Genomic DNA, 13,132 nt, shown 5'->3' with positions numbered 1-13,132 from the left:
CGCTTCGAAAGAAACTGATTTTAAAAACCAAAGGGAAAAGTAAAAAGCAACAAAAGATATAAATCTATCTATATATTTATTCCTTTAAATATTGCCAGCCCTTCGTTTTTCTTATGAAGCTTTGAGCTCCATTCGCACATTGCCAATAAACCGTGAAAAAACTAGATTGAAATTCAATGGGAAAATATGACGCAAAAATAGTCTACAAATACTCAAAATAAAAAGAAGAGAAGTGAAGAAATTTTTTTTAAGTACGAGGGTGAGAGGAATATTTTTTCATTCAATGGTGAGAATGAAATCCGTTTTTCCTTTCAAATTTCTTACTTATTTGAAAATATTTCATATAGATATATTCTAAGAGAAATATAATAAATAAAAGCAAATAATCAAACAACAAGCCCCTTCCATAAAATTTCCGAAAAAAGTGAATTAAGTCATTGAAAGTGTTTTATTTCAAATTTGAACTGATATTATATTTGAAGCTGATTTTAAAATCGATAAATGCTTTTGGCCCTCAGATTCTAACAGATTTGAGAGCTTTGTTTTCAAAAATATTTTGTTCTATACTTTCTAAATAACTTTATTTAGTTTTTTTTTCTTTGAAAATTATATGTCAGTCATTTACTTAATTTCAAAATTAACTTTTCATAAAAAAGTTAAAGTTTAATTATAAAAAGTATATATCGTTTTTGAAATATGAGTACTTTTTCAAATTTTGATAAAGCTATTTTAAATTGTAAGTAAAATTGTAAGTTCAAAGATTCAAACATATAAGATATCAAAAACTACTTGCTTATAAATCGGCTCGCACGAGTTAGAATTATTAGTCACGTTATACTATATCACTCGATTATTTTATCTTTTATTTTTCAAACGATAAATGTATCAAATTTATCCTATTGGCTTAATTATTTTAAACTAATTTCGATGCATTTAGACATAAAAAATTAAGAAATATAAGTAATCCAAAACAATTCCTAATAATTAAGGTTTGAATTAAGATTGTTTTGAAAGCTAATTAACTAATAACCTTAATGCACCCCATGTTTTAACTTTTTATTGAATTAAAAACTGCTTGAATATTGTATGAATAATCCTAAACAACACTGGGAAACAATTATTTTTCTGTTGTTTGATATTTTTTTAACAATCTTATATACTTTTGCGTCACTGATTTCGTATCTGCAATCCATTTCGCCCACCAAGCTAAAGTTTTCTTAAAGAACATTTTTACTTTATTTTTTGTTGAAATTTAGAAGTTTAAAAACGTTGTATACAACAGGGGATCGCATAAACGTTGCTACATACTCTTACGGATGTTAAGACACATAATCAAAATTAAATTTACATGGAAACTCATTCCATAAATATCCTCGTAAGCAACTAGGAGCGCTTTCCTATTTTGACCAATTCAAAAGTACATGAAGAAACACTTCCTAACAAGGAAGCGCCCTTAGAGACGTATGACGACATTTCCTGGCACTGGTTCATATGCACTTTTAATCCTGATGTTGTGCTCTAACTTCCTAAGAAGTTTGTCGCAACATTTATGAGCCCCCTGTTATGTATTACGTTTTTAAGCTTATGCATTTTGACATTTTTAAAGAACTTTCTTTTAAAAAACATCTATGTCTTTTGGAGAAAAAACAATTTCAGATTTGAAAACTTCAGTCCCAAATTAAGCAAGATCAAGTATCCGTATAAATGCAACAAAAAATTTGTTCCCCAGTGTAATCATAAATAATTAAAGTATTAGTAGTATCAGTACTTACAGTACTAGTAATTAAAGTAGTTTATAGTCATTTCTGTTCTGACTAATGGTGTTTTGGAATAATATTAGCTAATAGTTTTAATGCATCAATAACTGTAACCTTTTATCGAGTTAATAAACGAGCTCAAATCACTTGCTATCGATTATTGAAATATTATACAAATTATCGTAAAAAGTAATATTACTAATTCATTTGTGATTTTGGATTTAGTAAATATTGGTAATTAAACTAACAAATAGCTTTTAAATGTCATACATTTGTAACATATTATCCAGTTAAAAAACTACCTAATACCAATTATGCCCACATTTTTACAAATTATCGTAAAAAGTAATATTACTGAATCATCTGTGATTTTGGATTTAATGAATATTGTCTTGGAATTAAATTAACAAATAGCTTTTAAGTATCATACATTTGTAACATATTATCCTGTTAAAAAACTACCTCATACCAATTACGCCCACATTTTTACAAATTATCGTGAGAATTTATATTACGAATTAATTTGTGATTTTGGATTTAATGAATATTGTTTTGAGATTAAATTAACAAATAGCTTTTAAGTATCATACATTTGTGACATATTATCCAGTTAAAAAACTACCTCATACCAATTATGCCCAAATTTTTAATAATTATCGTAAAAAGTAATATTACTAATTCCTTTGTGATTTTGGATTTAACAAATATTGTTTTGGAATTAAATTAACAAATACCTTTTAAGTATCATGCATTCGTAACATATTATCCAGTTAAAAAACTACCTCATACCAATTATGCCCAAATTTTTTCCCATGAAATTTATTTAACGTTAGAAGTATGGTATTTCTCTGATCCTTTAAAAATACATAAACAAAATAAATAAAAGAGCTTCGGAAAAGTTATTCAACTCTTCGATCTTATAAAGGGAGAAAATGAAGTAGAAAAAAAAAATTATTCGATATTTTCTCTCTCTCTTTATTTGGGAGTTATTCGTTTACAGTTGGCTAAACCTAAAGGTCCTTTATAGCACGTCATAAAACGGAATTAAAGATTTCAGACGCATGCAAAGAAATGAGAAGATTTTTCCGTTTAGATTTTTTTTAGAAATACAATTTCTTATTTCTGCTTTTTTTTTTATTTTATGAAACCGAAAAGTGGTTTGCTTTTTTCCGATAATATACTTTATTATCTGTGCAATATGGGGGAAATTTTTCAACCACGGCAGATGGTTTTATTTGCTTATTTATTTTTATTTTTTACTTTTTTTTAAGACACTAAAAAAGCTCCTTTCATGAAATTGATCCGGTATTTTTGTTGTTTTTCTGCTGGTTTTTTTATTTTTAATAAAAAGCATTTTTTTCATAAATATTTTTTTAATATCAATATGAAAATATTTTTTAATATAAAATTTTATGTTTTTAATTTTAAAATATAAAATATAGTCTAGTTTGAGAAGTGGGCATTGCTAAGAGTATAACATGTAATAAAAGGGTGATTAATTAGGGGATGCAGTGTTCTCCAGGTGAACCGGGTTCGAATCCCAGCAATGGCTGGTCGATTCGAATTCTGCACCCGGCTAGCACCAATCACAGTGTTGACGTAAAATATCCTCAGTGGCAAACGGATCATGGGTTAGAGTCCCCTCTTCCTCAAGTTAACTGTAGGAGGTTTTCGTGGTTTTCCTCTCTATGTAACTCAAATGCGAGTTAGTTCCATCAAAAAGTTTTCCGCGATTTCAAATTTCCCCCAATACTTGATCCAGGAGTTCCCTTGTCTTCTGAATTTAGTTCAAAATTGCAAGGCTATAGAGTTGAACATTTGTAGTCGTAAACCATAAATTCAGTCAGCTGTTAAACAACGGTTTCCAAAATTTCATGTAATATATAATGTATCATGTAATATATAATCATTTCATCATTCTATAAGGAACTGTGAAACTGTTAATGGAGAAAAGCCACAGTTTTGAGAAAAAGAAAAACGTTAGTGCTCCTTTTTTTTTTTTTTTTTTTTTTAAATATATTTTAAAACTTACTCCATAGCTGCATTATCTGGGCTCATAAAGTTGCAAAAACTGATAAACAGATAAACTTAAAATTGCGAAAACTGATAATAAGGCAATGATTTTGATATATTTCATCTAGGTAAAAAAATTTCGCCAAATTGGCAATTTTTAAAGAAATTTAACAACTTTTTGAATATTTTAGTTATTTGTTCGTCCTAAAGCCCAGATAATTCATTACAAGATGGCATATAAAGTTTAAAATTATAGCTTTGCTTCAAGTATACGACACTTAAACTGAGGCGTTTTTTATTCTCTTTGGCGAAAGAGCTTTGAAAAACTATATTAAACACTCATGACATTTACAAAAACAACCATATACGTTATTCTCTAAAATGTATTGTTTAATATAACAGTTAATAGAACAGCCATAAACGAACAAACTTCTTTCAAACGAAATAAAACAGCCGAATCATTTCAATTAATAGTTTCAACTTAATATGATCTATACAATCTTTAATCACCCAGCATTTAAAAATAATCATCTTCTCGAACATAAAAGTGGTTATAAATTATTCTACTCAAAATGAAATAATACAATTTAATGATTCATTGAAAGCAATGAATCTTGAGAAGAGAGCGAGAAAACCCACGAATTCCGCTAAAGATGCTAATGAAATTTCTGATTAATGAAAACTCCTCTTTTCACATTAGACTCCCTCTTAGGTGCTGCAGTTTTAAATGAATTATTTAAATTAGATGTAATATGTAACTCGTCCTGCCGGTGACGTTCTATGCATCCCCTTCGTTTAGGGGATGAACGGGGGTGCGCAAAAAGAATAAAAAAAGGAAAAGCATCACTTGGAAATGGTGCAATTGGCATGGATGACAATTCATAAGAGAGGTGCAAATCCTTCTATGAGTGGGGGTGGTTGAGGGAGGATCATTTTCGTTCCGAAAATTCGAAGGGTGGGGGAGTGCTGAGGGGGTGCGCCAGCTGACGGCTCTATTGCAACGAAATCACCTTCTCAGCCCGCACCGCGTGCACTTGTCATGTGGCCAACGCTGTACCATTGTGTGCACCACCCCTGGGATCATTCGAACAAGATGGCGCTTCGCCTTTATCCCGGGGGTGGAAAAAAATTTTGGCTTTTTTCCTCCCCCTTTTATTTCTTATAAGGGTGTGTGGGGGCAATGTTATTGAAATAGAGAGAGTGACATTATATGCGTGAGTGAGTGTGTGTTTTAAGGCAGACGATTTTTAGAATCCTGTTCCCCCCAACTCTTTTATGATAACGGGGTATTTTTTGAGGTATTACACAAGTAGGTAGATTCTTCAGTTAACACTCCCAAAAGATTGAACATGTTCTTCGGACAGATTTCATACTTTTGAATTAAAATTGAACGTGTCGATATCATTTAATAGAAATATTTGGTAATTAGTTTTTGAAACCCCATTGTAAATCATATTTAAAGCGATTAAATTAAACGTGTATATTTCCTAGTAGTAAGGGAAAAAAACATGCAATTATCTTCCTTTAATACTCCCAAAAGATTGATTTCATATTCGCCTGACAGATTTCATATTTTTGAATTAAAATTGAGCTTGTTGAAATTTAATAGAAATTTTTGGTAATTAGTTTTTGAAACTCCATTTAAATTTTAAAAAGTTTTGTCCATGGTCAATTACAAAATATTCAAAATAAATGAAAAAAATATATATAAAGCATATTTAGAGCGATTAAATTAAGCGTGCTTATTTCCTAGTAAGAAAAAACCATGAAATTATCTTCCTCTAATGCTTCCAAAAGATTAATTTCATATTCGTCTGACAGATTTCCTACTTTAGAATTTAAATTGAACGTGTTCATATTTAATAGAAATGTTTGGTAATTAGTTTTTTAAATTTCCATTTAAATTTTTTAAAAATTTGTCCATGGTCACTTACAAAATATTCAAAATAAATGAAAAAATATAAAGCATATTTAGGGCGATTAAATTAAGCGTGTTTATTTTCTACTAAGAAAAATCATGCAATTATCTTCCTTTAATACTCCCAAAAGATTGATTTTATATTCGCCTGACAGATTTCATACTTTTGAAATAAAATTGAACGTGTTGATATTTAATAGACCTGTTTGATAATTAGTTTTTGAAACTCCATTTAAATTTCAAAAAAATTTTGTCCATGGTCATTTACAAGATATTCAAAATAAATGAAAAAATATATATAAAGCATATTTAGAGCAATTAAACTAAGCGTGTTTATTTCCTAGTAGGAAAAAACCATGCAATTATCTTCCTTTAATACTCCCAAAATATTGATTTCATATTCGCCTGACAGATTTCATACTTTTGAAATAAAAATGAAAGTGTTGATATTTAATAGGAATGTTTGGTAATTAGTTCTTGAAATTCCATTTGAATTTTTAAAAAACTTTGTCCATGGTCATTTACAAAACATTCAAAAGAGATGGAAAAAAATATACATAAATCATATTTAGAGCAATTAAATTAAGCGTGTTTATTTCCCAGTAAAAAGCACCATATAATTATCTCTGTAGAACACTCAACATATGCAGTTTGAATATTAGGAGGAATATACTGGAACTAAGAAGAAAAAAATGAATATTTAAAATTTTTTAAAAATTTTGTAAGTGTATCTAAAAAACCGGTTTAACATTGACAAGTAATCTGGGCAGCTTGAACCATAATACGGAGACACTTTTCTGAAATTTTAGTAAGATAACCTTCAAAAAACTCTCAGAAAAATCAGTCGATTATTGAGCAAGAATATACTTAATAATAACATTTTTGTAGCTGTTTTTACAAATATTATAAGAAACAAATGTTCTTTAAATGATATTATATAGAGTATCTTGAATTTTGAATTTTGAGATTGTTAGGAAATTGTATGCGTTTATATGTATTTCTACGGCATGTTTTCTAAATATTTATATTAGTTTTTATAATAAGTTAAATGTATGCTGAGCATTTATGATTTGTTATCATATTTTTTTCAGTTAAATCTACAAATTTCGCTATATTTTATCATAAATATTCAAGTTTGTATTTTATTATAAAAAAACTTTAGGCTATGTTTATATATTAACTATTATGATATGTTGTCAGAAAAACTACACGCATATTTTCTTTATACAACAAAATATAGTACGATGGTCTTTGGTAAAGTAAAGGTAAAAATAAAAAAGTAAAGGTGAAAATTAAATAGTGAAGAAATATATTCAAAAAAAATGAGTAAATGTGAGAAGAAAAATTCTTTTAAACATAATCCGATAATAAATTCAACAAATACTTTAAAGCTTATCTATGAATTAGTATAAAGTATAATGAAAATATCTGTGTTCATATGAATTTCTATAGTATGTATACCTAAAAATTTATACAAGTTTTTACAAAAATGTATATGTATATTAAGCATTTATGATACGTTATAAAAATGTAGAGTTAAATCTATGAAATTATTTTTTTAATTTTTTATCATGAAAATTCATCTTTATATTTTATCATAAAACTACGTTTATATATAAACTTTTATGATATGTTGCATGAAAATTACATGCATATATCCTTTCTATGTCAAAATATAATAATATAGTTTCTTGCAAGATAAAAGTGAATCTTTGCTAAAAATTTATTAGAAAAAAATGAGTAAATCTGAGGGAAAAAAATTCTTTTTATGCTAAAACTTTTTCAAATTTAATCAGATAATAAATCCAACAAATACTCTAAAGCCCACATTTAATCTTTATCTTTATGTTTTGAAACTCCTAATGAGAAAATATTTTCATAAAAAAAATTGACACATTTCTCGTTGCCTTCTTTCAAATGAGTTTTTTCATGCCTGTACTGTCTTTGCAAAAGACAGGTAATTCACTTGTAATATACAGGTGTTACTTAAATGGTGACATGTTGTAAGTTGAAACGTTTCATATCTTATGCTTTTATGTACTTTTTTCAACTCTGCAAAAATTAATTAACCCCAGGACAGTTTTTTTTTCTTTGTTCCTTTTTTTTCCCGGCTTAGTTATCCCCAGAGAAGAGAAAATCTGATAAAATATTTTTAGAAGCTTTTTTTGTCTTTCAGAAAATAAATTATTATTTGAGAATTTTCTAGTAAAAATTAAAAACAAGGTTGGAAAAGGTAAATTTTTTTTAAAAATTTATGTTTTAATTCTGTTTTGAATTAATTTGTTAATTAATAAAAAGTATTTATATTTATGGTTCAGCTTATTTACGTATGTTACTATTTTGTTTTATATTTTGATATTTCAACCTGCATATAAAAATTATCTTTTAAAAAAATACTTTTGCTACAGTCGCATTAGAATAAATATTTCAATTCACTTACAATTATTTATGAAATGCACTAATCAGTTTATGACTTACTTAGGATTTAAGTTGTTTATATAGATAAATAAATAAATATATTTATATATAAATAAATATATTTATCTATATATAAATAAATATATTTATCTATATATAAATAAATATATCCTCTCTATAAAATATAGAGAGAGGATATCGAAAGTTATAAAAGTAAAATGAACTTATTTAATAAAATTCGTTGAGGTTCCTCAGTTCTGCGAAATCATTTTGCCTCAATAGCTAAAATTTGAGCCACATTTGAATGGAAAATTCAAACATTTTAATTTTTGGAAAAGAGCTGAGGTCTTGCTTCTTCCCCTCATAACAAACTTGTTCCTTTTTTTTCTTACGTTAGAACAACAGTGTTGTTGCTTCCCCCCACAAAAAAAAAAAAAAAAAAAAAAAAAAAAANAAAAAAAAAAAAAAAAAAAAAAAAAAAAAAAAAAAAAAAAAACTTGCTTTGCTCTAGACTCCTTCAACAGTCTTGTTACTTTTTAACACAAAAATCTCACTTTGTTTCATATTACTTCAACAGTTTTGTTGCCTATCACAAAACAGACAAAAAGTACTGCAAATTTTAGTGCCAAAGCGTCAATGAATTAAAACTGAATTTATTTGGCAAGTATGCGACAAATATGAAGTTATACAGCTTTAAATTTTATAAGTGACACACGAAAAATCCCTTTTTTTTTTATCAAATTGGTTAATTTTCCTTTGTTGCAATTTTCCATTTACAATTAAGGCAATAGGACTATAACCCATATAAAATTATTTTGCTTTAAATTCAATATCCTGCTTTCACGGGGAAAAAAAACCAATTGAGATTTACAAAAACCATGACCGCTATTCAGTATTCGATTGAGGCTTTACCCTCTTTTTTTCCCTTCAAAAAAAGCAAAAGATTTTGAGAAAAGAATGTTAAGAATTGACAGATTTCGATATTTCAGCGTAACATATGCATGAATATATTCGCAACGCAACACATACATACATTTATATATATGAGCAAAGCCCTATTTCTCCTAGTACACAACTTAAAAAAAATCCATAACCAAAAAATAACTTTAAAAAAGAGTGGTAGATATCAGGTGATGCCAAAAACTTCCTCATACATGCAAAACCAGTAGAGCTTTTGCATTAACGGCCCTTTACTTGGTGGCCCCTTCCCCTTATTCCCCTTTCAATCTACGGATGCGACTGAATATCGTGAATAGCAATGACGTCACAGCTGTATCCAATGGGAAGTGGCGCTTGTCATACGAATTGCTACGTCTCATTGATTCGCGCATGCGCTATGCAAAGAAATGAGGTGTCTGTCTTTTCTTATAACCCTCATTCAAATATGAAACTAAAGAACATATTTGAGTTTTAAAAACTATTGGTTGTAAATGATAGATACTTTCTTAAAATGGTTTCTTTATAAGAGATAATTTCGAATCATAACGCAACTGAACACCGTTTAACTCATGTAATGACATTCTTCCTGATTGATAATATTATATCAAGTTTTAAAAATAAAAGATTGAAATTTTTAGAACCATTTTTCGATGATAGATAGTTTTCCTGAATCACAAGTGAACTGTTCACGAATCCCAACGTGATTTAATAACATTTTTCTTGGTCAAAATAGTTGCATTAAATTTTTATGTACGGACATATTTTTAAAATTTTAGTTTTTAAAATTGCAGGTCATAAATGATAAATATTTCCTCCAAATCTCGATCCTGTTGTACACAATTCCTAATGTCAAACTCGTGTAACAATATTACTTCATTTTGGTAATATGTAGTAATAATAAAGTTTGCATAAAAGCACTTTTGTTAAAAAAAAAAAAAAAACATCTAAAGAGGAGTTGATTATATGCTACAAATGTGGCATTTTGTGTATAGAAGATATATAGTAGGAAAGTTTATTTTTTTAAACTGTAAAGAAAAACTATTTTCTAAAATCTATATGAGTATAAAATTGGGAAAAATATGAAAAAAAGTGCTATAATCTAATTGTGAACGAAACCCTAAAACAAATATATAATGTTCCTGTTCATTTTAACCTTAATATCATACATACTCATGAATTGTAACAGATGCTAGAAAACACCACAAAAAGTGATTTATAATGAAAGTTAATTTACAGTTTTACAGTTTTTTACAGTTAATTTACAGTTACTAATTTTATTTAATTTTATAACCGGCGTTGAAGAGCGAACCAACTCTGAGTTTACGACTGTCAGTATTCAACTCCGTAGCCCTGTAATTTTGAACCCAACCCAGAAGACAAGGGTAATCCTGGATCAAACAATGAGAGAAATTGGTCTTCGTGGAAGACTTTTCAATGGAACTAACTCACGTATGCTTTACTCGTGAGAGGGAAATCACAAAAACCTCCCATGACTAGCCCGATGGCAAGGGAATTCTAACCCATGATCCATCTATCACTGAGGATATTTTACGTATGCACTGTGGTCGATGTGATTCTGGAGCAGAATTCGTGTCCACTAGGGTTCAAACTGCTGGGGTTTGAATCTGGCTCACCTAATTGAATTATGAACGCTCTGTCCCTTGAGCCACTGCGGCTCAACACTTAATAATTTTATTTTGCATTTTAAGAGCCTACCCAACATTTACTAATTGGTGATGAGCTTCAAGTTAATTCAACTCTTTTTTTTAAAATCAGGGACGTGGAATTTTATGCCTCAATTTAGCATATAAAGTAAAATACGGGATAACTACGAAAATTATTTCGATCAATAAACTTCTTATACATTTATATATTATTATTTTCTTATACTTCTTATTACATTTATTCTTCGTATTATTTAAAGCATTTTAGCTATTTAAAGCAAGTTCATGCTACGGTAGAGCCGTAAAATGATCTTAGAACCGTAAAATTACCCGATGTTATGTTTTAATGCTATCCAACATTTCTAACACTAAGCAGTTAGGACAAAGATATTCTTCTTAACTTGCACATTTTTTTTAACTTTTAATAAAAGTTTTATAATTTATTATCAATTAATAGCTATTTTTTTTCTTCTTTTCCAGGTAAAAATTTGGTTTCAAAATAGAAGGATGAAGTGGAGGAACTCCAAAGAACGCGAGTTGCTATCCAGTGGTGGATCAAGAGAACAGACTCTCCCCACCAAACACAATCCAAACCCTGACCTTAGTGACGTCGGTTCTTACGTATCCAAAAGTTCGGACTGCATGCGAGACGAAGATGCTTTTAAAGACTTAAAGGTCACCCCATGCCATACACCGGACAGTCCTGGAGACGATGATAGTGGACATCCTCATATTTCCCACTGCGTTGACCGCAGTTCTGATGAAATGGACATTAAAGTGTTGTAAATAAGTACCGAGTTTGCGGGCCAACTTGTAAGAATGTACCTGATCATTGTACGAGTGTACCTGATCCGGTTGTAATTATAGAGGAAAGACTTAAGAGTCTGCAGTCAACTTCACCTGTGAAAAATATTCGAAAAGCCAATGAAAAGCAAAAAGCATTTTTACCATGAAAAAAAATTTTCATTTAAAATTCATATCATATCAATGATGTCATCAAGATATTAGCACAATTGGAGATCAAGGGGAAAGAATGGCTTGTGTCTATGAAAGCTGATTCTGAGAAGAAACAAACACAAGCTCGCTGACAGAACATCCATAGAACGGTCCATCTTCACTGTGTGATCTTGCTCATTTTTCACGTTATTTATTTGTCAAAACTTATTAAACCTCAAAATGCAACAAATGATGAACCGATCACCATTTTTGTGTAAAATTGACATGAACAGTTCTTCCTCCTTGGTCCTCAACTTTTATCTCAAAATCTCTCAACGTACGGTACAAATTTCAATCCTATTCAATTTATTTGCTGGAGTCTAGTCGAAAAACTATAATGTTCACAAAAAAAAAACAGTTTTTTAAGAAATCAAGTTACTGCATACAAGATTTGTGAATAACATTCCTGAAGAGCGCTTTGTGAATTAAATTTTTGCATAGATGTGTATATCTTGTACGAACTCTGAAAAATTATTGGAGACCTAAAGAACTGTATTGAGCAATCGGGCTGTGATTGCTATTTTTAAAAATAATCCAAACTGATTTCAGTAGCGTATTCAGAAAAAGGAACAGGTGATTTACCTACAGCCATACCCTCCATTATTTTGGATTTTTTCGAATGAACTATTCCAGTGGTAGCAAACTAAATTAGCAAAAAATATCTATATAATTGTTTTACATTTTTACTGCAACTTATGACATGATCTTTTGTCTATTTGACCTTGCTTATATTTGTTTAAATTATTTGTATGTAGTGTTAGACAAAATTCATTTAAATCAAAAAATATTAATGCATTATATTTGCTAAAACTAGGAAAAATATTTTTTGAAACTACGGGAATTCCGTAAAATCTAGAAGGCTACCCGAAATTGAAATAATTAAAAATATTTATTGCTTTCTTACTTTCTTGTTGTAAAATATATAAAAAACATGCAATGTAATTTTGAATTTGTTTGGGTATGAACTGCAGCTCAACCACCTGGTCCATTTACTGAAAACACTCCTGGATGATTTTGTACAATTTAAACATGATCAAAGATGAACTATAGTAAATCTTTGCGACGTGATATTATTCTCGGTGTTTATCATTGTTATTATTTATTTATTTAGTGCTTTTAGAAACTCAAACACTTTTTAACTTTTTAAATGAAAAGAAATTCTGTATGGTACAATTCTGTATGGTATAATATACCGTATGGCATAATTATAGCATTTCTGATTAAAAAAAATTTAAAAAACAATTATAATTCTGGTTAATAAAATGGTAACCAAAATACATTGTATTTAAACCCTTCATTTGATAGTTTTTCCATTTATATGGTAACTGTTTCCTCGAAATCCCGGTGTTCAAACTTTTAGTTCTTATTACCACGGTTAGTAAAAGATCCAAAATTGAGAAGTAAATTTAAACGAATAAATGGTTTTA

The 13,132-nt window shown here is 28.8% G+C and overlaps 1 protein-coding gene across 1 annotated transcript in view; it reads left to right on the top strand.

The window, feature by feature from the left end:
* LOC107446793 (homeobox protein DBX1-A) overlaps positions 1–12,863 on the top strand; it is a 92,260-nt gene extending 79,397 nt beyond the window's left edge. Inside the window, exon 5 of the mRNA XM_071182263.1 lies at positions 11,190–12,863. Coding sequence (XP_071038364.1) covers positions 11,190–11,495 — 306 coding nt within the window. The 3' untranslated portion in view covers positions 11,496–12,863. The remainder of the gene's footprint in view (positions 1–11,189) is intronic.
* The last annotated feature ends 269 nt before the right edge of the window (positions 12,864–13,132 follow it).

Source organism: Parasteatoda tepidariorum, chromosome 6, assembly GCF_043381705.1.
Source record: "Parasteatoda tepidariorum isolate YZ-2023 chromosome 6, CAS_Ptep_4.0, whole genome shotgun sequence".
NCBI lineage: Eukaryota > Metazoa > Arthropoda > Arachnida > Araneae > Theridiidae > Parasteatoda > Parasteatoda tepidariorum.
The sequence above is the reverse complement of the archived record's forward strand: the minus strand, read 5'-3'. Positions and strand labels throughout refer to the sequence as shown.